The sequence below is a fragment of the Diplodia corticola genome, assembly GCF_001883845.1.
Source record: "Diplodia corticola strain CBS 112549 chromosome Unknown scaffold1, whole genome shotgun sequence".
Taxonomy (NCBI): Eukaryota; Fungi; Ascomycota; class Dothideomycetes; order Botryosphaeriales; family Botryosphaeriaceae; genus Diplodia; species Diplodia corticola.
Genome location: NW_017971480.1, coordinates 1,389,431 through 1,414,297, shown reverse-complemented (window position 1 = coordinate 1,414,297; position 24,867 = coordinate 1,389,431). Strand labels below are relative to the sequence as shown.

Below are 24,867 nucleotides of genomic sequence, written 5' to 3'. Positions count from 1 at the left end.
CGCGATAGTCCAGACCATGTCATTAAGAGAGAAACACGCCAGCCAGCTGGTGGGCTGCATGACGGCGGGTCCATCCCCCGCATGGGCGGCGATATAGGCCAGGGTTGGATGTGGCGCATGATGGTCAGCGTGAGGATGAGATTGGACAGATGGAGTGCAACAGGCAACCCAGGAGCTCTGGCTGTTTCACCTCGGACGTCATGTCAGCCACGTGCAATTTCCCGTCCAAGGCACCGGGCGAATTGCCGTCGTCTCGAACAAGTAAATCGAACAAGCCTGGCCAATGGGATCCCAGAAGCAAGCTTCCCCGGCATCGACCCACCCGGTAGCCCACCGCTCCGGCTCAACGGCCATGCGTTGCCCTGTTCGAGCCTTGCGGAAATGCCGCCGATTAAGCATAACCATCACGTTCATGGGCCGCCATGCAGCCCGTCCCGCATCCCGCTACCGGTCCGAACGGCGTCTGGACTGTTTTCTTCTCTTGTTTCCCCATCGGCCTGCCTTGCTGTGCCGTCTTTTCCCGCCGCTGTGACTCCTGACTGCAGACATCAGGTCAACGGTGCGTGCTGCTAAGCTTGAAGCCGCATCTGATCTCGTCGCTCTTTTTCTTCCCTCGCCTTGCTCCAGCTTGACTCCTGTAGCCACCCCACCATGAAGTTCACTCTCCTCTTCCTCTCGTTTACTCTCGGCGCACTCGCGCAGAATGGCTACTTTGGCTATTCCCTCACCGACACGGGCGACGCGGACTCGGCTGTCTACGAGACGGCCGACACCAAGGCTAATACCTCCGTGGACATTCCGCCGCCCGATGTCTTCCTCAACGCATCGGTGCATGTCGGCGAGATCGACATCGAGGTGCTCAACCTGACAGCCAAGGTCAACCTGGCCGCCCAAGTGCTATCGCTGCTCGATTTCAACGCCGGCGTCGACGCCTCTGTTGACCGCGTCTCCCTGACGATCCAGAATGTGACGGCGAAAGTGATCCTTGAGGCGCGCCTGGCCAACCTTGTGTCCATGATCGAGAGCATCCTTGACTCGCTCGACCTCAACCCCATCCTGGCCACGCTCGGCAATGGCCTGAGCGAGATCACTGGCGACCTCACCGATGCCTTGGGCGGCGATTCCTCCTCGTCGAGCAGCAGTAGTTCAAGCAGCAGCAATCTTCAGTCCCGCGAGGACCTCGAATCGTTCCAGCTGGAGAACAACATCCTCTACTCGGTCAACGACTACAGCGGCAACACGCACACGAACCGCAAGCTGGCACAAGATGGCGCCATCGTCGACCAGAGCCTCGACAACGACGGTAATGTGCTCGGCGAAAAGACGGTCGGCAGCTACGATGTCAATATGAGCTTCACCGGCCACGAGCACGAGACCGAGTTCGAGGGCCAGAAGGTGACGGAGCGGATGTACGAGTACCACCCGTTCCCCGGATTGGAGGCCTTCAGCGCCATCTACGTCAATGCCGCTGGCAACGTCGTGGGCACTCAGGTGGTCAGCGAGATCAGAGGGGGCGGCACCAGCTCCATTGCCGCGGATACTGATGAATGAACGAACGAACGGGTTGGATTTTAGGGGGTTGGCTTGCTTTGTTTTCCCTTTTACTTCCATGGGCGTTTGAGGTCTTATCTTACCTCATCCGAAGTTGATGTGTTTGGATCAGTGTTAGCGGGGCATGGAGGATAACGTTAGAGGACAGGTTTGAGGCTTGCTGATGCGGGTCAGACGGGCTTGTCTCGATGAATCTGATCTGAGGTGCCAAGGATTGGCGCAACGGCCGGAAGACAGCAGGGCCTGGTCAAGCGAGCATGTTCCATGGACATGACCGGATACTGAAGACACCAACGCGTATGCAAGAACAAAACGCGGCGCAAAGATAGCGCATTTGCCAAATGGAACGGAAGAAGCCGCAATTTTCCCCCTTTGATGCAACTGAACATGGTCCAGCTTGATGACACCAGTAGGATAGGTATCTCTCCGCCTCGCAGCTCGGAGCAAACAGAGTGCCGAATGATTGAAGGTTCAGTCGCACACACGAGCACGGTCGGCCCGTAGCTATAACCAGTGACTCCCTGGCTTCCAGACATCGAAGACCTTAGGGAAGTTCCGGTACAGCTTGATTAGGATGAGTGGGTGGAGAAGCGGGCCGTGGGCTTGAGAGGCGTTTTCCGTGGCGCTAGCTAGGGCGGAGCTCTGTGGATGAGATAAATCCGACGCACGTACATAGCAGTAAAGCTTCGGATGCCCCGACAGGTCCATCACAGTGGCGGGCAGAAACCATTCTGGTTGCTTGATGGCATGTGATTGTCGCACAAGGCTGTGCGACATAGTGGTGCTGAACGGGTCAAGTGCTGACGGCGGCAGGCGTGAGCTAGAGAAGAGGGGCCGGAAGGACTTGGTGATGACTGGCAGCGAGGAGAAGCAAAGAGGGCTGCAAACAGAGTCGAATGCTGACTCGTGAGTGCGGAGCTAAGCGAGAGCGAGAGAGAGGGCCATAGGGCGTGGCTGCTTAGTCCGGCGGGGCCGGTCCTAGATCGATCCTTCCCTGTATATCGTCCCGCTGTCCCGCTGTCCGTACAAGTGCCGCCTGGTGCCTGGCAGCTCCCGTTCGCGTCAGCCGGGCTGCAGAAGAATTCCCCGCGGTGCAACAGCTGCAGTCGCGGTGAAGGAACGCACTCGCGCGAAAGAGAAACAGCCTTCACGTGTCAGCCCCCGCACCCGAGCTGCGGGCTGCTGAAGGTGGCCGGTCCGGGGCCGGTGTTTGGGAGGCGCTTGGCGGGTGTTTGTGCGACCTGGCGGCCACGCAGGTGCGCAGGTGCGGGTGCCGCAGACAAACAGGGATGAGGCAGGTGCCACGGCGGCGTGGGGCGCATCCCATCCCGCACGCGACGGAGAACAACAAATTGCTGCTCTCCGACCAGACCGTGTCCGCCGCCTGTCCGCACCGCCCTGCTTCTCTGCCGCTCTGTCGCGCTGCTCTGCGCAAGAACTGGTGGCCCGCCCACACCGCCGACCGCGCGCAATGGCCGCCGACGACACCTCCTCCACCAAGGGCCGATGGGAGCGTGCCCTGGGCGTCGTCGACACTTGGGGGGAGACGGCGCGATACCACGACCTCCCCCATTACTCGACGCATGTCTCTTCCACTTTGTCCTCGTCGACCGACAACTCGTCGTCCTCGTGGTCGTCCGCCGCCGACACCTACCTGCTGCCGGACGACGAGCGCGAGCCCGAGCGCCTGGACTTCTGGGGCCACACCTTCGTGCAGACGCTCAACGGCGCCCTGTACGCCGCTCCGCTCGACCCAAAAGACATCGAGCTCGTTCTGGATATCGGCACCGGCACCGGCATCTGGGCCTTGGACTTCGCCGACACCCATCCTGATGCCCGGGTCCTGGCTTTTGATATCAAGCACGTGCAGTCCAGCTGGTATTACCAATTTTTCGACCTTTTGCCCTCGCTCATAGTATCACGCAACTTCCTCAACGTTTTGTTGCACTCTTTCTCTCCTCCCCAAATCTCCCTGTCTCCTTGTTAAAAGAAAAAAGAGAGAGAGAGAGAGAGAAGAAAACGCCGGCAACGTGTTTCTGATGCTGCCATACCACGTACAGGACATCGCCGAACTGCAAATTCTTTGTAACCGATGCCGAGGAGGAGTGGCCGTTCGAGAGGAACGCATTCGACTTCGTGCACGCGCGCTATCTGTACCCGGCCATCACCGACTGGGCGCGGCTGTGGCGCCAGTCCTTCGAGTGTCTCAAGCCGGGCGGCTGGGTCGAGCACCAGGAGGACTCGGCCATGTTCTGGTCCGACGACCCGGGCTTCGAGGGCTCGCGCACCAAGTACTTTGCCAACCAGATCGAGTACGCGTCCAAGAAGATCGGCAAGAACTTCCGCATCGCCGCCGAGCAGAAGGATCGCATGGAGGAGACGGGCTTCCAGAATGTCGTGCAGAAACTGTGCAAGGTTAGTTGGCTGCTTCTCATCATCATCAGGCAGGATGTGGATGATTGGCACTAGCGGCAATGGGTGTTTCTTCCCTCCTTTTGTTTTTTTTCTGACTCGATTTTAGATACCCATCGGCACATGGGACGAGAACCAGCTGGACTTGGGCAAACGCATGCTCCTCGTCGTGCTCGAGGGCATTGCGCCCACCGCTGTGCCCGTCTTCACGCGCGTCCTGGGCTACGACAACGACGAGATCGAACAGCTCTTAGACGAGGTCAGGGCCGAGTTCCTGAGGCAGGAGTACAGGGTGTATTTGAAGTTCTACTACACATACGGTCAGAAGCCGCCAGAGTCGGACTCGGAGCAGGAAGAATGAGCGTGGGAAAAAATGGGGAGTATGGATTTCTGAAGTATATGTATTATACTCCTACCCTTCTTTTTTCTGGAATCGGCTTCTTATTCTCTTTGTGGCGCTCCGCAGGATTACATGCATGCAGCGCTGGACATGTCATTTTTTTCTTATATTTTCTACACGAATTTGATCCTCTACTGTCGACACACCTCTCGATCACCCGCCCGCTCGCCTTTGTTTCATATGATTGTCTAGCCTTGCTCTACCCACTCCACCCCATAGCCCGATAGCCTGTATCGGCATACCCATTCCCAGCTCTCTTTCTCCCCCTCCTCCGCTCCTCTGTGCGTTCTACAGCCTATCAGATCCGCCACCCTTCCCGAGACCGGCCATCTTCCATGATCATTTACTCCCAGTCGATCGACACAGCGAAGAGTCGAGAACCGCGATCGCGATCCTTTTTTCCATGCCAAGAGAGACAAGCAGAGCCCAGCGTGCATACGGTTGCATAATCCGAAACAAACGCAACCTGGGGGGCGGGGGACATCATGCAAGGTGTAGTTTTTTATCAAGGCCCGCCTGCCCGTCTGCCTGCCTTCCTGCCTGCCTGCGGGTTCGCCCGTCGACTGTTGTTGTTGTCGGAGGCGCCGCGCCGCGCCAGGGTTCGGGCACTTGGTGGCGGGCGGGAGCCACTCCCGCAAGTTCCGCCCGCCGCCCCGTCTCTGGTAAATGCCCTATCCCTGCAACCTTGTAGCTGCACCCGCGTCCCGTCCCGTTTGTCGGCCCAATAATACCACCAATCACTCGATCTGTCGAGGATGTGATTGTTTGGGTGTGTCTGGACTTTTGTTGCTTTTCTTTTCTTTGTTCCAAGGTCCGCAGAGAGGATTTGGTCGGTTGTTCGGTCGGTCGGTCGGTCGTTAATTGCTCATCCGGCTTTCTAGGAAATGGACGGGTTTGGTTTTGAAACGGGTGGCTGGCTGGCTGGCTGGCTGGCTGGTATTTCTGCGGTCGGCGAAGTGGCGACGCGTTGGCCGAGGTGTTGCGGGAGGGAGGGAGGGGTGTAGGCATTGTCCGGGCCATCTTCCTTTTCTGATACCGGTAGGGGAGGGAAACCGCCGGCTCCCAGTTCCAACAACCAATCCGAGTCTGGAGTTTTTGTATGTGTGTGTGTGTGTGTGTGTGTGTGTGTATGATAAAATACGTAGCGCGGTACTTTTCTACTTCTGTTTGTTTCTTTCGGTCGTTTCGTTCGTGAAAAAAGAGTGAATCGGCAAATCGATAGAGCAAAAAGATCAGGATCCAGCCTGGAGGCCCAGCCTTCTTCTCTTTTCACCGCTTCTGCAAGCGCCGCTCTCCCTCTTCCACACTACTGTTACTCTCCTCATCATACACCTTCGTCGGCTTCACACTCTGATACGTCAACTCAAACTCCTCCTCAACCAAAATCCCACCCTCGTCGCTGGGACGGCCATGGTGGTTGTTGCGCTGTCGATCTATTGTTATACTATTGTTATTCGCCGTCGTGCCAGACAAGACGTAACCCCGACCACCACTGGCGTCGATGGTGGTGCCGCCGGCATACGGGCGCGACTGTGACCGCGACCGGTTACCGGACATGGAGCGCCAGGAGTTGGGGAGGAGGCCGACGAGGACGGGGAGGGACGCGGTAAGCAGGCCGAAGGTGAGATCCACGAGGGTCCAGGTGAGGATGCCGGTGTAGCCCCCTGAGTAGTTTGTCAGGTCTCTCGTGTAAAGTTTAGAGAGGAAAAAAAAAGGTTGAAGATGATGAAGGAAGATGAGCAGAGGGAAGAGGAGGTGGAGAGAAAGGTTAAAGAGAGGATGGTGGCACAAAGGCAGAGGAAGGCGAGACGTACAAGTTACATCCAGTGAGATCTTCTCCTGCGCGAGCTGGCGCAGCACGCTGCCAACGGCGGAGACGGCGCCCATAGAGAAGACGATATAGAGGCGGATCTTGGTGCTGAGGGGTAGCTTAACCTTCCACAGCACGATGATGGGCGTCGTCAACAGGCAGAAGTCCATGACGGCGTGCATGATGCTGAGCACGTTGGAGATGACCTTGGTGCTCCAGCACGTCGGCATCGTCGCCAGCTTGCCTGAGTAGATTTTGTTCCACATGGCCGCCGGTGGGTTGCATTGGAAGCACGTCCAGAACAGCGCGAGCAGCGTATAGGCCGTCAGCAGGAATAGGAAGAAGTCGTTGAAGTAGCGCCAGATGCGCGACGTCATACTGGTTAGTCGGCGGTTGAATAGGGTGATGCTGATCTTGATGAGACCGACGGAGGTAAAGAAGAGGATTTTGCAGACTACACCGAGCTGGTAGGGAGGAGATGAGGTTAGAAAAGCGGGAGAGGCTTATTTCGGGGCGAAATTGCATACCCAGTTGAAGTCGTTGTACTCGGCGTAGGTGACGTCCCAGCTGTGTTTCCCGCCTCCGCCATATTCAACCATGGCAATCTGAATGATAGGATACGCAATCGCCATGATCTAAGATTGGGGGTCAGTTAGCTGATGGGGTGAAAAGTTTTGAGGAAGTGTATACACACAGCACCTGGAATCAACATCCAGTCATCAGCACCCCAACGCACACCAGTTCGAAAGAGCCGTACGGCCAGGCGAGCAACTGTCACCGAGACCATGACAAAGATGCACACGGACATGGCGGCAATGATGGATGCTCTCTTCTCCTCGTATTGGTAGCTGTCTGGACGTTTGGGGAGAAGGCTAAAGCCCTTGTCGGCGTCAAGCTTGCCGTCCAAATGGACGGCGCGGAGCATGCCTTTGACAATCCAGTAGTCATTGTCGGTCGCCGGCGGAGAGCCGATGAGGGCAGACTCTGAGGTTGATCGGAGTCCTAAACTGTGGTAAGACATGGTAGAGTTCCGCAGCAGCGGGTAGAGAAAGTGATCTACCGCGAACGTGCAAGAGTGGCCAAAGGAAAGCAGAAGGGCGGAAGGGCCATTGAGGCAAAGGTATATCTATCTTTTCACAGTCACGGCAAGCTCCACAAAACAGTTTAATGCGCGGAGGACGGCAATGCTTTTTCTGTCGGGTATAAGCACACGGTCAGGCGAATATTCTCAGAAGGGAACCAAGCCGCGGGGAAATCCCAGCTCGCGGTTCTCAACGGGTGCGTCAGAAGGGTATAACGGAGTGCCTGGATGATTCCATGGCAGCGCGGGGGATGTTCGCAAAGGGCGATCGGATATCCGGCACCATGGTAGCAGAACACGGCATTGCTCCCGAACGCGTGGCCGTACGAGGGCGATACGGCCGGGCTGGACCAGGCGGCCGATTCAAGGCAGTCTGCCGCTGGGTAGCGCGTCCGTAGCGGTTGCCAACCGGGTGGTGGGCAGTTGGTTAATATGGAGAGATCGCAAGGACAGGCAGCGGGGCCGGCAGTGGTGCGACCTCTGGCAAGATCCGAAGCGAGATTGGCTGCCAGCCCTGCCAACTGCTGCGAGCGGGGCCACTAGGCCTGGCCGCCTCAAAGCTCCGCGCCTGCCTCGAGCCCAGGCAGGGGCGGCGCTAGAAAACGCATCAGGTTTCGCGTTTGATGCTGTGCCTCGAGCGCGTGAAACAGCTGTGCAGAGCCAGCCCAGCTCACTCAACACCAGCCTCACGCGCTGTCGCGATGCAATGTCTGCTACTACTTGCGCCCGCATCCAGGCCAGGCGGTGACGGCCGAACTCGCCAGCCCGCACCGAGCCCCGCGATGGAGCATACAAGCAAGCGAGCCTCGCGGGCCCGGATCGCCTCCCGCCCCTACAGGCCTATCTGCTTGCCGCTTTGGGGCGCAGCGGTCGGCGCATCGATGCAGGTACTCGTCCGCTCTCTTCGCTAAATAACCACGCCGTCTCCCTATGCGCCGTATCTCTGCCCACCTCTGCCTCCTGCCTGCCAACTCAGAACCGCGTCCTTAATTTCTAATCGCTGCAGCAATAATGGTGCGTCTGAACACCGTCGTGCCCACGCTGCTGTCGGGAGCCGTGCTTCTGGACGGCGTCCTGGCCGCCAACACCACGTGTGTGGGCGTCAATGCCATTTCGCCGCGCTGCAAGTCCAACGAGAGCCTGCACTACCGCGACATCTTCTACGTCGGCGGCCGGTATGTAAACACGGCCTCGGGCAACCTGACGTACGACCAAATCTACGTCGAGAAGCTCACCCCGGCGGCTGGCGTGAAGCAGCCGAAGCCCATGGTCTTCTTCCACGGCGGAGGTGAGTGTCCGCCTTTCTTTTGGCCGTTGTGGCTTTCGTGCTAACCTCGAACAGGTGCTACCGGAACGGTAAGCCTCGCCCGCCAAGCTCCTCTCCAGCCTTTCTTCATGCACGCTCACATCTCTCACGCAGACTTGGCTCAACACGCCCGACGGCCGCAAGGGCTTCGCCTCCTACTTCCTGGACCAGGGCTACCAAGTCTACCTCCTGGACCAGACCTCGGTCGGCCGCGCAACCGAGGAGAACCTCAATGACTTCCCCATGCGCTGGGGGTCGACGGTTGAGATCAGCCAGAAGGGCTTCACCGCGCCCGAGATCTCCAATGCGTATCCGCAGTCGCAGCTCCACACGCAGTGGCCCGGCACCGGCCTGAGGGGCGACCCATACTTCGACGCCTTCCAGGCCAGCATCCTGCCGCTGTCCACCAACCTGACGGCCCAGGAGCTGTCGATGCGTGCCTCTGGCTGCGCCCTGCTCGAGCTGATCGGCAGCTCGTACCTCGTCTCTCACTCCATCGGCGCCCTGCACCCCATGCTGCTGTCCAACGACTGCCCGCAGCTGGTCGCCGGTAACATCAACCTCGATCCCACCACCATCCCCTTCCAGAGCTACACCGGCAACACCACCTCCGCCGTCGGCCGCACCGACGCCCGCCCCTGGGGCCTGACCAACACCCACATCGACTACGTTCCCGCCGTCCAGAGCTCCGACGAGCTCAACACCACCTCCGTCGGCGAGGACACGCTCGCCAAGCGCAGCTGCCTCATGCAGGCCGAGCCCGCCCGCCAGCTGCCCAAGATTGCCTCTGTTCCCTACGTCGCCCTGACCGGCGAGGCCAGCCCACACATGACGTACGACCACTGCATCATCGACTACTTGGAGCAGGCCGGCGGAACCCCCGAGTGGATCAAGCTGGGCGAGATTGGCATCCACGGCAACGGCCACTTTGGCTTCTTGGAGCTGAACAGCCATGACATTGCCGGCGTGGTCCACGACTGGATCCAGAACAGGACCATCAGCTCTGTATGACGATGATAGAAAGCTGATGAATTGCTTCGTTACTCAAAAAAAAAAAAGAAAAGAAAGAAGGAAAGAAAGATAGGATCAAATAGAATCCAGTGGCCCGATATCGCGTTTGGTGCTGAAAGTGCTCGATTCCATATTTTCTAAGTTGTTTTTGTCAATATCTACGCCGAGTATCCGCCTGCCTGTCAGAAGATACCCGACAGTCGATTCATACCATTTGATCCCTCAGCCCAATCATGACCTTGCCTGGTTACCTGTCGGTGATATCCAAATGTCCAGGACGCAATGCAACACACCCGGCGCATACGTCTTGACCCTTTCTACATGTTCAAGCTTGACCACATCATCCCCTTCCAACCCGTCCCCGATCCCTCCACCACACCTCTCAGCCCTCACCACCCCCCAGATCCTCCTCACCTCCTCAACCACCTCCCCCGCCTTTCGCCCAACCTCTCCCTCCCCAAAATTCTCATGCAAATGCACCCACCCGCCCAATCCCGGATCCAACACCCTCACCGCCGTCTCCCACGCCCCCCTAGACGTCGGCAACAACCCCGCATTGACATGCCTCACCGGCGGCAGCCTCCCCCTCAGCCTCTCCACCCTCCTCGCCGCCCGCACGTTACTCTCGCGAAACACGACGAAATCCCTCACCACCGCGTCCTCCCCCAACCCCTCCCAATCATCACCGTCCCCATCACCGTCCCCATCCCCACCCCCCTCCCCACCGCCCACAACAACAACCTCAACCCCCCACCCATTCGCCCCCGCCCCCCTCCTCAACCCCTCCACGCTCCACGCATTGATCTCCCACCCCAGCACCGTCCGCACCCCCGCCTTGCGGTACGAAAACGCAAAGTACCCGATCCCGGCGTACAAGTCGACGGCGGCGCACCCGGTGGCGGTTCCCGCGCCCGCGCCTGCAATATCCTCGCCTCCGGCTCCGGCTCCGGCTCCGCCCTCGCCCTGACGCACCGCGTCCCGCACCGCCCCCAGCGACAGGATCCGCGCCTTCTCTTTGACGTTGCCCCGGCTGAACATGGTGTGCAGCGGCGCCCACGTCTGGGTGATGCCGTTTTGGCGGGCGGTGGCCCAGAGGGCGGCGGTGAAGTCGGCGGGGGAGGGGGAGGCGGTGGGGGGATGACAAGGGGGAGGGCCGAAGTCGCCGTGGAGGGGGGTGAGGGAGTGGGGGGCGCGGAGGATGTTGGCGGTGGTTGCGGCTGCGGCTGCGGCTGGGGCTGCTGGGGCTGCGGCTGCGGCTGCTGCTTGGTTGGAGGGCTGGTCGGCGGCCGCCGCCGTGGTGGCTGTGGCGTCGTTGTGCAGGGCGATTGGCGCGTTGAGTGCCACGTGCGTGACGGCGAGGCGCTGCGCGACGTGCGCGAGGACGGTGCGGAGGAGCGGCGTGGTCGACGATGGCGGGTCATGGGCGGCGAGGAGCGCGGTCCAGGACGGCCGGTGGAAGGTGTGCGCGGGGAGGAGGAGGAGCGGCGGGTAGATGGAGTAGGTGCCCGGGAGGTCGGCGGCGAGTTGCGCGGGCGTGAGGGAGAGCGTTGACAGGGTTTCGGCGGGGAGGCTGGACACTAGGGCGGAGTGGAAGGCGGCTCGGAGGGGGTTGCCGTGCGGTTGGCCGGTGGTCGGCGGTGAAGCGGTTTCTGGGACGGGTGTTTTTGGGAGGTTGGTTATGGAGATGTTCGTGAGCGCGTCAGGAGGGAGGCGGGATGTGAGGGCCGGGGTGAGGTCTCCGAAGTATGTCTCAACGATGGCGGCGTCTGTTTCGTTGATGGATGTTGTGACGGGTAGAAATGGTACGATAAACAGTTTCCCCGAGTCGAGCGTCTGGTCTCTTGCGGAAGACCCAGCACGGGTACTTTCTGCAGTATACGGTGCAATTTTCCTTCTCTTATCCAGGAGCCGATGCTCCTCAAGAAACGTCTTGACGGCCTTGACATTTTGAGCCGGTACTACTAATGCAGGGGAGTCGCTGAAGCGGGCAGAATGTGCCATGGTGTGGGATGTGGTCGAGGGTTAGTGATGTGAAGTCATTGGAAGATTGGGGAATGGGGCTGGGCAATTAATGTGAAGGTATAAGCAAAGACGAAAAGACAAATGCCCGTCTCAAGAAAATTTCTTCGACTTGGCTATGAAGCTTCCAGCGGGGAGAGGCTCGGATATTTGAGCCTATAGTCTCAGTCAATTTGTCGACTAGTTGAGCGAGAAGAGGGAAACCACCCGTAATGAAGGCTTGAGATGATGGAGAGGATAGTGGTAGAATGAGAAAATGCCTGGAGGTGCTGAGGCTGTCGACAGCACCGGAAATCTGCCGAGGATCTGCCTTGCACAGGGTCTTCTTAGACATGTAGTACAGCCGTGACAGAACACTGCCGCTGCTGCATACGTGAATATATCTCGGAGAAGTTGTGGCTAAAACAGTAGTGGGAGTATCGACTGCTACCACATCAATCTACATCAAGCCTTGCATTGGCTGGCGCTAAGGACTGACGTATGCTCCGACTACGTCATTGGCTCGATTCGTGTAGCCACTGCTTCCTTGTCTGGCTGGCCCGTTACTTATCTACCTCAGTAGCCACAAGCCATCTTTCCCCCGCACTTCACAGTGCACCCCACAGCCACTTTCTCCCGACTCATCCAAAAAGCACTTCGATGACCACTTCCAAGATATCTCCATCTTCCAAGCCTACTCATGGACACCTCATGAGTTACCGAATAGCTCGTGGTGAACAAGGCGTTCTGACATTCGAGCCATACAAATCCTTCTTGCTTCCGCTATGGCGCTTTCGAACTCCAGCACTAGCCCGGAAAAGCTCCAAGGACCTGTGGGAGCGCTTTGAGCTGTATGATGAAGAGGATGACTTCGTCGGTATGGACATGTGCAGGAAGTTCATCCAAATGGTGCGTCCAACATCGGATAACAGGACCATAGAGAGCCTTGACCCCCTAAGCTGAGAAGCAGCATCCTTGCTGATCCGCTCGTCAACACAGGGGATGACGCGCTCCAAACGCTACGCAAACCATGCTGGCGGACGCAAGTACGACAAGAGCAGCGGCGCTGAGTTACCCAAGAGCTCAACCCATAAAGACGCCAAAGACAAGCTTGAAGCCTCCGAGATATTCCGGGAAGCTTGGGACCGATGCCGAGCGCACGAGGGATACCAGCAGAAGAAGGAGAAGTTCATAAAAGAACAGAAGGAATGGGACAAGCAGGCGAAGCGGGAGAAGCAGGATGAGCAATAAACTTGTCCGAGGTATCCTTCCAATAATGCCAGGAACACCGATGGGTCAGTCCACCCGGACTTTTTGGTGTACGATTGTCCGATGGGTAGCTAGCGGTGCAGATTCTGCCCTGAGGCACTGGAAGAATCGTCTGGCTTGGGCGTCGCATGGATCTGAGGCGATTCAGTCTCTGCACGCTTTGAGTTCCCAGCTGACTTACGCTTTCGGCGAAGGATATCCACTCGCCAATGCCCTTGGAGTAGGCATCCTCGATCTCGTCTGGCGCAACTTCGTGTCCCCATACCACCACTTCGTCGAATTCTCCAACCTCTTCCATCACGCGCACCTCGATTCGCTGGTCTTCGCCTTCCTCGGACGCCCCATTTTCGCGGCCAGTATCGGCTTGCGGAAGAACCCTGTTCGTGTTGCTCAACACAGCACCTGCACATCGCATCAGCCATTGCGCTCGTGCGCTTAAAGCATTCCCGCGCACCTCTGTAGCCGTCGGGGAGTGGCAGTTTGCGCCCAAGTAATTTGCGGCCGCGGAAATGGGCTATTTGTTTTCCATCTACGAAGCAATATCAGCTTTGGACTGTCGAGCGATTGCTCGTGCGACGCACCGTTTTGCTCTTCTGGTCGCCAATACCGATCGGCAGCATTCACAGGTCCGTTATGGTCGATTCGGCAGGGCAGCAGATTCGGCGTGCACTTTCCCGAGTGCTGAGACGAGCGCTGGACGGACAGCATGGTGGATGGTGGACGAGGCGGTTTGGCTATGGTGGTTTCGCAGGTCTCTCGCGCGCCGACGCGACGCGTTGCGGACAGACGCACGGCCGGGATCAGCGGATCCGATAAGATAAAGGCGATCGACGAAGCTTCCCGTTACAGGCACTCGCCTGGCGTCTCACCATTGCGACACCGATCCGAGAGGCTTCCGAAAGTACGCTGACCGGAATCTGCTCGAGACATGCATGAAAATGAATCAAAAAGGCTGACACATGAGTCCTATTGCGAATCGGCGTGGGCGACTGCGTGCTCGGTGCATCGGTCGCGAGCATCGAGCAAGCTCCCCGCAATCGCCGCTCACTGTGCCTGCAGGGACCACCGGGACGCCCTTCATCCTAGCCTGCAACCACCTTGACCTCACCAGCACCACCGCTGTCGCAGCCTGCCACCGATCACCGCCTCTGTCAGAATGCGCCACCCTCTGCGACTCCCGGACAGCCAGCTGTCTTCTCTCAGCTCACCGGAGGCGCCGCGCCGCAGCGCCTGGGGGTTTTGAAGGTCCTGCTCCGAGTTTTTGATTCCGCAAACGTCATTGACAAGCTCCAAACGGTATGGCCTGCGCAGAGGGAAGACAGCACTCTCCGCCAGCCTACGCCCGATACGACGAATAGCCCACCTTTCTGGTTGCTCGCCGCATCTCTCACTCAGCAATTGCCCCACCAGTCATGCCGCAACCCGGGGTTGTATCTGTCCGCCGCGGACATAGGCCAGACCATGCCTCCGACGCTCCCTAGTGTATATGCGGCCCCGAGTCCCCGACTATCTTCTTTTTCCGCCGCGTCGTCACTCGCATTCTTTCTCTCCCCCTGAGCCCCTCCTGCCCCGCGCGTCATTGTTGTGGAAAGCTTCTTTGTCTTGCGTCCGTTCTGTCTCTCACGCCGCTCCTCTGCAACATTCCCCCCACAGCCGTTGCGCCGTACCTGCGGGACAGAACCGTTATCTGAACGATAACAATTCATTTCGTCGACCAACCTCGCGCGACGAGCTTCAACGCGATATTCGTCCAAAAACGGTGGCCTATTCCCCATGGCAATCATAACTCCCCTCGCGTCGCGCTTTCATGCGCTGCGCAGCTATGCTGGTAGTACAGCCTGGGCCCCGCTTGTGGTACTGTCACGGAACGCTGTCATGTCGGTTCTGGCGCGTATGCGAACGGGTCGCCTGGACGTTGTGGATGTGGATGGGAAGGAGACCATCTGTGGAAGCGCTGAGAACCGGGCTGGTTTACCCCAGACCGTTTTGCGCGTACACAACGACTCGTTCTGGGTGCGAATGATGCTCTTCGCGGATATGGTACGCTTTGCGCTAGCTACTATCAAATTATGCTTTGATCGCCTGGCTGACTTGCTTAAGGGCTTCGCAGAGAGCTACATGCTAGGCGAAGTCTCATGCCCGGACCTGACAGCTTTTTTCGAAGTATGACACCAGCACCAGCTGAATATTTCTTTTGAGCTGACATACCATGTTGCAGCTGTTCATCCTGAATCGCGAAAACCTCTCCGACGGCTCAACCATCACGTCCACAATCAGTACGAACATTGCGGGTCTGGCACGGGCCACAAATACGCTTTCCAACGCTCGTCTCAACATCGCCGCGCATTACGATATCAGCAACGATATGTTCGCCGCCTTCTTGTCCCCAGACATGACATATTCATGCCCAATCTGGCTCCCCAAGTCGTCACCCCTCTCAACAAGTGAGACTTTGGAGACGGCGCAGATGCGGAAACTGGACCGCTTCATCGGCAATGCTCATATCAAGGCAAATGATCATGTGCTGGAGATTGGCACCGGCTGGGGAAGCTTTGCCATACGTGCAGTGCAAACCACGGGCTGCCGGGTCACCAGTCTAACCCTAAGCACGGAGCAGAAAGAACTTGCGGAAGAGCGCATTAGAGACGCAGGGTGTGAAGACCGAATCGAGGTGCTGCTGTGCGATTACCGCGCCCTTCCCCCTCCGCAAAACGGAAAAGGTGCCTACGATAAGATAATAAGCATTGAAATGCTTGAAGCCGTGGGAAAAGAATTTTTGGCAACATATTTCGAATGCGTGAACAGGCTCCTGAAGAAGGACGGTGGAATTGCGGTCTTCCAATGTATCACCATGCCAGAGACAGTGAGTTCAAACCTTGATTCACCCACATTGGAAAACGAATACCCCGCGTGATACCCCCGGGCTTGCAACCACCAAATGTCTTTCATTCTTAACATGCTGACGGCCGTTAAAGCGCTATGATGCCTACGCCTCCTCGGACGATTTCATACGCCGCTACATCTTCCCGGGCGGCCACCTCCCCACCGTTTCCCAGCTCGTGGCCTCCATCAACGCCGGCAGCCGCAAGACGCTGATCGTCGACAACATCGAGAACATCGGGCCGCACTACGCGAAGACGCTGCGGCTCTGGCGCCAAGACTTCACGCGCAACTTCGACGAGAGCATCAAGCCGGCGCTGCTGCGCGAAAGCGAAAGGAAAGGGCAGGCCATGGGCAAGAAGGACGTGGAGACTTTCAGGCGGAAGTGGGAGTATTACTTCACTTACTGCGAGGCGGGATTCCGCGCGAAGACGCTGGGCGATGTCATCATCACGGTGGGGAGGGAGGGCGCCGTGGAGATGATGGAGGAGGTGCCGCTTTGATGGGTGGTGGCGGCTCTCTGACTTTGTCTGGAAGGGGGTATGTGTATATGTAATTGGAGTTGAGGTGGTATTCGATAGCGACAATGCTGGGATGGTGGTAATCTGGTGCAGAGAGCGGATAGAGAGAGGTTTACTTTGCTGCAAAGCCTGGACCCGTCTATATGTTTTCCTCTTTTTTTTTATTCGGCATACTCTCATCTCGGTCATGCTATGAGAGTGGAGTTCTCTTTTGTTATATCCTCCTATCATTTGCTCACTCAAGCTAAGACCCTACCTGTAGGATTGCATATAGATTACATTGTCCTATTATATGTGGTTTGTGCGGTGCTCCAGATTTCTGCAGGGAGTTCGGGGCCATTTGTTGTCGTATGATTGCGAGAATTATCAATGACTCCATGTCCGATGACGCATCCGCCACCATCCTGCTCGTCTGATGGGACCACCATTTCCACACTCCCTTAACAGTCTCAGGGGCATTGGTGGCGTGTGTGGTCGAGCTTTCTGATCATGCCAAATTCTGCTGTCTGCTTCTATAGGCGCCATTGTCTATTGCCAGACTACCAACATGCTCCTATTCCCAGTTTTCCTCTATGCGTGAACCAAGGTATACACATCTCCAACCAAATGCGGAAGTCTCCGTTTCGTAGAGCAAAACACCACCCATACAGTCGCAGACGCTCAATTGCAACCCGCCCTCCGTCTGTCGGTGCCACTTCTTCCTTCAGTAATCCATAATCTTGCCAGGATTCAGCAGCCAATGTGGGTCGAGGGCGCGCTTGATGCTCTTCATCACCTCGACCGTCTCAGGTCCAAGTTCCTTCAGCAGCGAGGCTTTCTTTCCGAGGCCAATCGAGTGCTGGTGAGGTTAGCCTAGGCCGTCTCCCGGGTGAGCGGGCAAACATACCTCGCCGGTGCAAGTTCCGTCCATTTCCAGCGCCCTGTCTACCATTCTGTATACGCAATTCTTCACAGCTTCGTACTCCTTGGGATCCTTTCTGTTGTATAAGATACTCTCATGGAAGTTGCCATCACCGATGTGCCCAAGCACACTGGCAAACAATCCAAGATCGTCCATCTCCTTCTTCGATATCTCTGCACAACAGTTCAGCCGACAGATCCAGAGGCAATCCCAGGAGATAACTCACCGATGATATCCGGTAGCCTTGAAAGGGGCACCGCAACGTCCGTGGACCAGACATCCTGGTCACCTTCCCTGAGTGCCAGCATGCTCCACAATGCCTCTTTTCTCGCCGACCACAGTTCCTTCATGTCCTGAGGATCCACCGTGAATTCGAAGTTACCCGCATTGTGGGCCTTCGCAATCGCCTTGACCAGCTTGATATTCTCCTGCACCCCCGCCTTGGTGCCCGAAAACTTGAAGAACATGGTTGGCGCCTCCTTCCACGTCCTCTGCGTCGCCTTCACCCTGTTGATCACACTCATCTGCACCTCATCCATAATCTCCATGGCCGCCACCGGCACGCCCGCCCGCATAATCTGCGCCGCCGCCGACGCCGCCTCCCTGATGGACGGGAACGGCACCACGGCCACGCTCGTCTCCTGCGGAATCACAGTCAACTTCAACGTAATCTCCGTCACGATCCCCAACGTCCCCTCGGACCCCACGAACAAATTAGTCAAGTTATACCCCGCGGCCGTCTTTCTCGGCCGCCTCCTCGTCTTGATGACGCGGCCATCCGCCAACACGACCGTCAAGTTGACGACCCACTCCTTCATCGTCCCATACCGCACCGCGTTCGTCCCGCTGCAGCTCGTGCCGACCATGCCCCCAATCTTAGCGCTGGGCCCGGGATCGACGGGGAAGAACAGGCCGCTCTCCTTGATCTTCTCGTTCAGTTCCATCCACCCGACGGCGGGCTGCACCACGACGTCCATGTCGTCGGCGTGCAGCGCGACGATGCGGTCCATGTGCGCGAAGTCGATGCTCACGCCGCCAAAGGGCGCGGCGAAGTTGGCCTCGAGGCTCGACCCGCCCGAGTACGCGATCATCGGGATGCGCCGCGCGTGGCAGACGGCCGCGATCTGCGCGACTTGGGCGGTGGAGCGCGGGTAGGCGACCGCCACCGGCAGCTGGTCGATGTTGAGGGACGACCATTCCGAGTAGCCGTGCGCGCGCAGGTCGTCGTCGTCGGTGCTGATGGCGTCGGGGCGGCCGAGGAGGGCGCGGAGCTCGGTGATGGCCTGGGGGGAGTTGGGGGGGTTGGTTGTTAGCTAGCCGTGTCGGTTGGGGGATTTGTTTATGTGGTGGATGAGAGACAGTGGAGTGAGGCAAGCGGGCCCAGGACGCGGGTATACCTTTTCCATTTCTTTCTGGGTTGCGTAGACGGGCTTGCTTGTGCCGGACTTGAAGGCATTGAGGGCGCCAGTGTCGTAAACTCCGTAGAGGTATGTCAAAGCACCCGTGAAGCTTGAGAACAATATCACGCGGCCCGTCGTCCAGAATGCCGGCGAGCTTGCCTTCGCAGCCTTTCTCGCGCCCTGGGCGGAACTCTTCCGCGCCTGAGCGGCGAGGCCATGTGCGGTAAAAGAGCGCGCGAGCGGCCGCAGTTGTCTGGTGGCTCGGAACATTGTGAGAGGGCGGACGGCAGACACACGGAGGAGCATTCACACGAGGCGAGCCGGCGAGCGGAGAGTGGGTATAAAGTGCAAGAGGCAGCTAATTAATAAGACGGCGACCGGCAACTAGCGGGGCTGGCGGGCTGGCGGGCTGGCGGGCAGTCCCCGCTCTGAGACGCCGTCAGGCACCTGTCGAAATGCGGGAAAAAGACGCTCAGCACGGCAGGTGGGGCTCCGGATTTCGTGATAACTGGCGCGGCGGTTCATGATGCTTGGTGCCGGATCGCCGCGCCGCGCATGCAGAAACGACACGATGCACTCGCGGCGGGTGCTGTTCTCTTGGGTGCGATTGGCCGGTGACAGATGTAGGTCTGACAGTAGCGGCCGGGCTGGCTCGAATCAATGTTGCGCCGAAGCAAAGCGGACGGGCGGCATGATCAGCTGCAGGGGCCACGGTTGGACTCAGATTGCGGGGAAAGGTGCTGCAGAGTAAGCTAGGAGAGTACCACCTCGCAGTGGTTCCGTGTCCAACTCGCCGAGTAAGAAATATCGGCGGGTAGACGGCTGAATGAGCCATGGTCACGACGAAGGAAGAGAGGCTGAAGTGTGCGGCGTGAAGAAGCGGCCGGGGTCTGCAGCGGATGGCAGCAATTGCGGCTGCTGCGAGCAGAACCCGAGGCCGCGGATAGGTCCGCGCCCACAGGCAGCCCACTCTTCACCCGCAACTCGAGCAATGCTCTATCCGGCTCCATAATGGCGTGCGCGACTAATCTGGCTCGCTCAAACGAGGCGTCTGTTGGCGGGCAGGGTTCCCGTCTCCTCCAGGGCTGGATGCAGAGCTTCTTCCAATTGCCTCAATCCGGCCAGGCCGTCAGCGCGGGGGGGTCAGTAGGCGCCATATGAGAACCGCCGGCCAAAGGAAAGTGTCTTGTGGCCGGTCTGCATTGACTGCTTTTCCGGCGCCGCAGGACAACATCCGCGGTTGCTTTTTTCTGTCCGCAAGGCTGCGCTAAACCCCATTAGGGCTCCAAAAAGTCGCCGATAGCGCGAGTCATTGGGCACGTCTTTTCCCAGACCCTCCGACGCAACTCTGCATCACCAACCGAACACTCATGCTCATAAGCCTGGCGCGGTCTTGCGCCACCCCTCTCAGCCGCAATCCACGCCGCTTCAGTACTGCAGCTACCATGGCGCGCGACTACAACGTGCGCACCCTCCTCACATGCGGAAGAAGAGTGCGCCGTTGCTGACTGACGCGCCACAGGCCGCCGTCACGGCGCTCAACACGCTGCAAAGCAACTTCTCCATCGTCGACGCCATTCGCAAGTCTGGCAAGGGCATGAACAAGAATGCCATCCCCGAGATGATTGAATGGTTCCGCAAAGCCGGCTACGAGGTGTGCGGCTCTCCGTCCGCCAACACCATCCCACCACCCCGCTGACCTCGCAATCTACACATCACAGCCCTCCGATTTCGACCAATTGAAACCCATTCACATCGCCGGCACCAAGGGTAAAGGCTCGACGAGCGCTTTCGTCTCCTCCATCCTCGCGCAATACCGCTCCACGTCCTCCACCGCGCCCCGGAAGGTCGGCCTCTATACATCCCCGCACCTGAAGTCGGTGCGGGAGCGCATCCAGATCAACAACACGCCGCTGAGTGAAGACGACTTCGCGCGGTACTTTTTTGAAATCTGGGACCGTCTGGAGGCGGCCGCCGTCGCCTCGGGTCAAGATCCGCACGCCCCGGGCACGAAGCCCGTCTACTTCCGCTTCCTGACCATCATGGCGCTGCATGCCTACCTGCGCGAGGGCGTCGACGCCGCCGTCATCGAGTGTGGCATTGGCGGCGAGCACGACAGCACCAACGTCATCGTCCACCCAACCGTCGCCGCCGTCACCAGCCTCGGCATCGACCACGTCGCCATGTTGGGCTCCACTCTGCCCGAGATCGCCTGGCACAAGGCCGGCATCTTCAAGCCCGGCGCCGCCGCCCTCTCCGTGCCACAAAGCCCCGAGGCGATGGACGTCTTGCGCCAGCGCGCTGCCGAGAAGGGCGTAGGGGACGGATTGGTCGAAGTCGCGCGTCACCCGGACGTCGACGCCATCAAGCTCGGCCTGGCCGCCGACTTCCAAAAGACCAACGCCAGCCTCGCCGTCGCCATCGCCGCAAGCCACCTCCGCGCGCTGGGCGACACGAGCATTCCTGCCGCCAAGGACATCAACGGCTGGACGCTGCCAGCCGAGTTCCGCCGCGGCCTGGAGCAGGTGCGCTGGCCGGGCCGGTGTGAAATCCGGCACGAGGCGGGCGTGGCATGGCACATTGATGGCGCGCACACGCTGGATAGTATCGAGGTCGCCGGCCGCTGGTTCGCCGAGGAGCTTGCGTCCTCTTCCTCCTCCGACCAACAACAACAGCCCCGCATCCTCATCTTCAACCAGCAGACCCGAGACGCGGACTCGCTCGCGCGCGCCTTGCACTCTGCGCTGTCATCTGGCCTAGCGTCGGTGGCCCAGCACCCCTTCACCCACGCCATCTTCACCACAAACCTGACTTTCCGTGACACGGGCTACAAGCCGGACCTCGTCAGCGTGAATGCCAACGCCGACGACGTTGAGAAGTTGGCCGTGCAGGACGCGCTGGCGAAGACGTGGGCAGAGATTGATCCGCAGACGGAAGTCAGGGTGGTGAAGACGATCGAGGAGGCGGTTGAGTATGCGCGCGACGTCGCTCAGGGCGCGCCGGATGAGGTCAAGGTGTTGATTACGGGGAGCTTGCATTTGGTTGGTGGGGCCTTGGAGGTACTTGATAGCGGCAAATAAGTAGGAGATGGATAAGCTTTTTTTTTTTTTTGCATGTTCTTAGGGGCGAGTAAGGAATGGTACTGACACACTCCGGGCAGGAAAATTGCATATAGATGGCGGAAAGTCACGCGGTCTCAGGACCATGGTATTTATCAGAATTCTTCATTTCAAATTTCTTGCTAGTTCGATAGAGGTTTTGCTTCGGATTTTGACATTCATGTAGCCGTGGAGAGAGCAGTGGGTTTAGGTGTCCTAGCCAGGTACATAACTACTTGATATTGGTAGAGGCTGCAACTTGAATTTACTGTAGTCCCGGTCAGAAATCACATCTTGTTCTTTTCTGAAGTCTGCATTTTCTATCTACTGAGTAACAGTCCAACATTGTGCGCAAGCCACTAAAGTCACATCCCCGAAGTATCCGTCTTGATACACATGTATAGCTTCTATGTTGAAAAGAGCAATCAAAAAGCATCCGGACAAGAGCTTCGACTGCCTTGCTTTGTCGCAATGTTGTTAGTGACGCAGTAGTCGCGCGGGCGGGCGCTACCTAACAAAACGCCAAGAAAGACGGCCCGAACCAATCTAGGCGGTCCGAGCCGGGCCGGGACAAAAATCTGCCCCCGAGGCCAAACACCATCATCGGCATCCGCATCAACCACGACCACGCCGACTGGCAACCAGCAGATGGGCAAAACGATGTTGACGAGGGTGGGACTCGAACCCACGAGGATTGCTCCACTAGTATATCCTTTTCTGGTATCCTCTTTGAGGGAGGGATACCTGAAACTAGCGCCATAACCACTCGGCCACCTCGCCGGATCAGATGCTGTGTTTGTCTGATTGTGGAAAGGACGTTGGATTTGTGTTATTATTCACCCGGTAATTTGTTGGTCAGTACGCTTTTGTGCCTAGAGCTACAATCGAGTTGTCACCCAGCGTTTCGTTCGAAATGTCCATAGATCACTAGGTTGACCATTGTAGCAGAACTTTCCCTACCTACTATAGATGTTATAGGAGCTATTTGCAAACCTTAATATGATAGCAAGGCCGGAAACTGTTCGATTGCTGACAGGAAAGGGGCCGATGGCTTCCGGAATTGTAAGTTTAAGAAGCCCGGAGCCGTGGCGAGGACCACTTCAAAATAATAGACACTTAACGGTGCTGAACTAATAGACCTATAGTAACGACTCAAAGGTAGAATGAAGTTGCACTGACATTCATGGCTGAACAATAAAAGCCGGGCTAAATACATATGATGAGTGGTGGATTTGCTCAAAGGTCTAGGCTGACGACGGGCTGGTCTAGGATCAGCAGCGCAGGCTTCGCGCGCCAGTCCTGTTCCTAATAATGCTAATCCCGGACCTGCGTCGCCCCCTGCGCTGCAGCAGCAGCCTGAGCAGAAACCTGAGCAGCAGCCTGTCGGTTAGCGCGCTGCAGGAGGCGCGCCGGCGCGAACTCAGTTGCAGCCATGGAACACGGCCGGGATTCACCGATGCGGGGAAGAGAGTACCTAGTGGGAGCACGGGAGGGGGGATGGCAGAAATATTGTCTTGAATGATGATCTGGTTCTGGCCGCGCGCGGGCGGCTGGCGGGAAAATGGGGGCGCCAATCGCAAAGGGGCGACGGCCGAGGCGAATTCTTCACTTGACTGATGAAACCATTCCCACACACACCCCCCGCACCACGGCGCTGTTCCGCCCTCGCCTTTCGCACGCGCCAACCATTGACGTCATGCGATGCGTTGGTCCGACCTCGAGCGACCATCCCGTTCGCATTAGTTAGATCCATGCACCAGCACACGTGCTGAGCGCCGACGGTGGCGGCGAGCTTAAAGATGCGGCCAGGGTCCCTGTAAGTATGATGCCCGTCCCCATCCCTTTCATCAGTCCCAGTGAAGAAAAACCCCCGAGAAACAGGCATCAAGGGAACCGACTCCCCAACCTCCGCTCACAACACTACTACTTCGCCCAACCCACATCTTCTCCACCAAGCCGGGCTCCGCTCCACTCCACACCTACAACAAACATTCCTTCCAAACAAAAAGACAAAAAAAAAACCCCCCCCAATCAACAAAACAACAATGTCCCACGAACGCCCTAGTCAATCCCACACCTCCCCCTCCCCCTCCCCCTCCCCCTCCCCCACCCCGTCCTACAGCCACAGCCACTCCCACTCCCACTCCCTCGCCCTCGCCCCCACCCCCGCCCCCAGCCGCAACCCCTCGCTCTTCCCGGGCGCCGAGAACAGCCCGGCCAGCTTCCTCATGACGTCCGCGCAAAACGGCGGCCGCAACAACAACACCGCTGCTGCTCCTCACCTCACGGCCGCGCAGCCCGGTCGCCACTTCGCGACCAACGCCGAGTACATGAACGCGCTTGCGGCGGCGGCGCAGGCGTCGCTACAGTCGGCGCCGAGCTCGCCGGGGGCGGACCTGCCGATTGCGAGGGGGGGGAAGAGGGGGTCGGTTTATGGGTTGGGTGGGGGTGTGGGGGTGGGGTTGGGGATAGGTGGGGGTGGTGCGGAGGGAGGGGCGGGAGGGGGAGGGGGTGAGGGAGAGGGAAAAGATGGTGCTGGTGGTGCGGGGGTGGGGTTGGGGGTTTTGCCGGAGAGGTTGGAGGGGCTACGGGTTGGTGGTGGTGGTGATGATGAAGGAGGGGAGGAGGAGGAGCGGCGGGGGGAGAATGGTTGGAAGAGTACTGAGGGTGGTGGAGGGCTGGTGGGGGAGGATGGTGCGCCACAGCAGCAGCAAGGGCAGCAGCAGCAGCAGTTTGGTGACGCGAACGTTATGAGAGGAAGCTTCTTGGATATCGATTCGAGCACGCCGGTCACGACGCCGGGGTCTTGTGCGCCGGCGGCGGATTACCTTGGCGGCGCGCTGGGTTTGCGCGAGGAGAATCGGAGTGGCGGCGGCGGGCCGGTGAGCAGCGCGGCGGCGAGGGGTTTGGATGAGATGGAGGTTGAGAAGGGCGGGGACGAGATGGAGGGCGAGTACGAGGGCTTCACTGACCCGTTTGCGAGAGCGAGGGCGGGGGTGAGTGTTGCGAAGGGAGAGGGCTTGGTCTCGCAGGCGGGCGCGATGATGAATGGGCAGCGGGAACAGGAGAGGCCGCCACCGCAGCCGGCGCAGGAGAGAGCAGCGCATGGAAGGCAGCAAAGCTGGAGTCAGCAGGATTTGCGGCACGAGATGACGGCGAGGCTGTCTAAGGATCAGCCATTGCAAGGGTATGAGAGCACATCGGATATGCAGTAGAGATGTATGAGGTG

At 58.5% G+C, this 24,867-nt stretch overlaps 11 protein-coding genes across 11 annotated transcripts; 7 read left to right on the top strand and 4 right to left on the bottom strand.

Moving 5' to 3' along the window:
• Positions 1-651: 651 nt before the first annotated feature.
• On the top strand, positions 652-1,551 carry BKCO1_1000447 (uncharacterized protein; the record flags this gene model as incomplete). The annotated part of the gene is made up of 1 exon (XM_020269845.1): positions 652-1,551. One exon carries the CDS (start codon positions 652-654, stop codon positions 1,549-1,551), a length of 900 nt encoding a protein of 299 aa, XP_020135445.1.
• Positions 1,552-3,022: 1,471 nt separating this feature from the next.
• BKCO1_1000446 (tam domain methyltransferase protein) lies at positions 3,023-4,324 on the top strand (the record flags this gene model as incomplete). The annotated part of the gene is made up of 3 exons (XM_020269844.1): positions 3,023-3,429; positions 3,612-3,966; positions 4,073-4,324. 3 exons carry the CDS (start codon positions 3,023-3,025, stop codon positions 4,322-4,324), a joined length of 1,014 nt encoding a protein of 337 aa, XP_020135444.1.
• A 1,308-nt stretch (positions 4,325-5,632) lies between these two features.
• Positions 5,633-7,194, bottom strand: BKCO1_1000445 (uncharacterized protein; the record flags this gene model as incomplete). The annotated part of the gene is made up of 4 exons (XM_020269843.1): positions 5,633-6,027; positions 6,178-6,637; positions 6,701-6,808; positions 6,868-7,194. The coding sequence occupies 4 exons, from the start codon at positions 7,192-7,194 to the stop codon at positions 5,633-5,635; spliced, it is 1,290 nt and encodes a 429-aa protein (XP_020135447.1).
• A 1,071-nt stretch (positions 7,195-8,265) lies between these two features.
• Positions 8,266-9,571, top strand: BKCO1_1000444 (alpha beta-hydrolase; the record flags this gene model as incomplete). The annotated part of the gene is made up of 3 exons (XM_020269842.1): positions 8,266-8,542; positions 8,597-8,610; positions 8,675-9,571. 3 exons carry the CDS (start codon positions 8,266-8,268, stop codon positions 9,569-9,571), a joined length of 1,188 nt encoding a protein of 395 aa, XP_020135446.1.
• A 231-nt stretch (positions 9,572-9,802) lies between these two features.
• Positions 9,803-11,572, bottom strand: BKCO1_1000443 (trna wybutosine-synthesizing protein 2; the record flags this gene model as incomplete). Its single annotated transcript, XM_020269841.1, has 1 exon — positions 9,803-11,572. One exon carries the CDS (start codon positions 11,570-11,572, stop codon positions 9,803-9,805), a length of 1,770 nt encoding a protein of 589 aa, XP_020135449.1.
• Positions 11,573-12,229: 657 nt separating this feature from the next.
• On the top strand, positions 12,230-12,820 carry BKCO1_1000442 (cytoplasmic protein; the record flags this gene model as incomplete). The annotated part of the gene is made up of 2 exons (XM_020269840.1): positions 12,230-12,478; positions 12,569-12,820. 2 exons carry the CDS (start codon positions 12,230-12,232, stop codon positions 12,818-12,820), a joined length of 501 nt encoding a protein of 166 aa, XP_020135448.1.
• An 89-nt stretch (positions 12,821-12,909) lies between these two features.
• On the bottom strand, positions 12,910-13,546 carry BKCO1_1000441 (ribonuclease h1 h2 small subunit; the record flags this gene model as incomplete). The annotated part of the gene is made up of 4 exons (XM_020269839.1): positions 12,910-12,972; positions 13,020-13,240; positions 13,293-13,367; positions 13,420-13,546. 4 exons carry the CDS (start codon positions 13,544-13,546, stop codon positions 12,910-12,912), a joined length of 486 nt encoding a protein of 161 aa, XP_020135451.1.
• A 1,065-nt stretch (positions 13,547-14,611) lies between these two features.
• On the top strand, positions 14,612-16,221 carry BKCO1_1000440 (cyclopropane-fatty-acyl-phospholipid synthase; the record flags this gene model as incomplete). Its single annotated transcript, XM_020269838.1, has 4 exons — positions 14,612-14,878; positions 14,939-15,001; positions 15,057-15,701; positions 15,814-16,221. The coding sequence occupies 4 exons, from the start codon at positions 14,612-14,614 to the stop codon at positions 16,219-16,221; spliced, it is 1,383 nt and encodes a 460-aa protein (XP_020135450.1).
• A 721-nt stretch (positions 16,222-16,942) lies between these two features.
• On the bottom strand, positions 16,943-18,810 carry BKCO1_1000439 (d-lactate dehydrogenase; the record flags this gene model as incomplete). Its single annotated transcript, XM_020269836.1, has 4 exons — positions 16,943-17,077; positions 17,126-17,313; positions 17,367-18,423; positions 18,538-18,810. 4 exons carry the CDS (start codon positions 18,808-18,810, stop codon positions 16,943-16,945), a joined length of 1,653 nt encoding a protein of 550 aa, XP_020135047.1.
• A 1,175-nt stretch (positions 18,811-19,985) lies between these two features.
• Positions 19,986-21,620, top strand: BKCO1_1000438 (folylpolyglutamate synthase; the record flags this gene model as incomplete). The annotated part of the gene is made up of 3 exons (XM_020269835.1): positions 19,986-20,003; positions 20,063-20,194; positions 20,262-21,620. 3 exons carry the CDS (start codon positions 19,986-19,988, stop codon positions 21,618-21,620), a joined length of 1,509 nt encoding a protein of 502 aa, XP_020135048.1.
• A 2,063-nt stretch (positions 21,621-23,683) lies between these two features.
• BKCO1_1000437 (uncharacterized protein) lies at positions 23,684-24,853 on the top strand (the record flags this gene model as incomplete). Its single annotated transcript, XM_020269834.1, has 1 exon — positions 23,684-24,853. The coding sequence occupies one exon, from the start codon at positions 23,684-23,686 to the stop codon at positions 24,851-24,853; it is 1,170 nt and encodes a 389-aa protein (XP_020135037.1).
• Between the last annotated feature and the right edge of the window lie 14 nt (positions 24,854-24,867).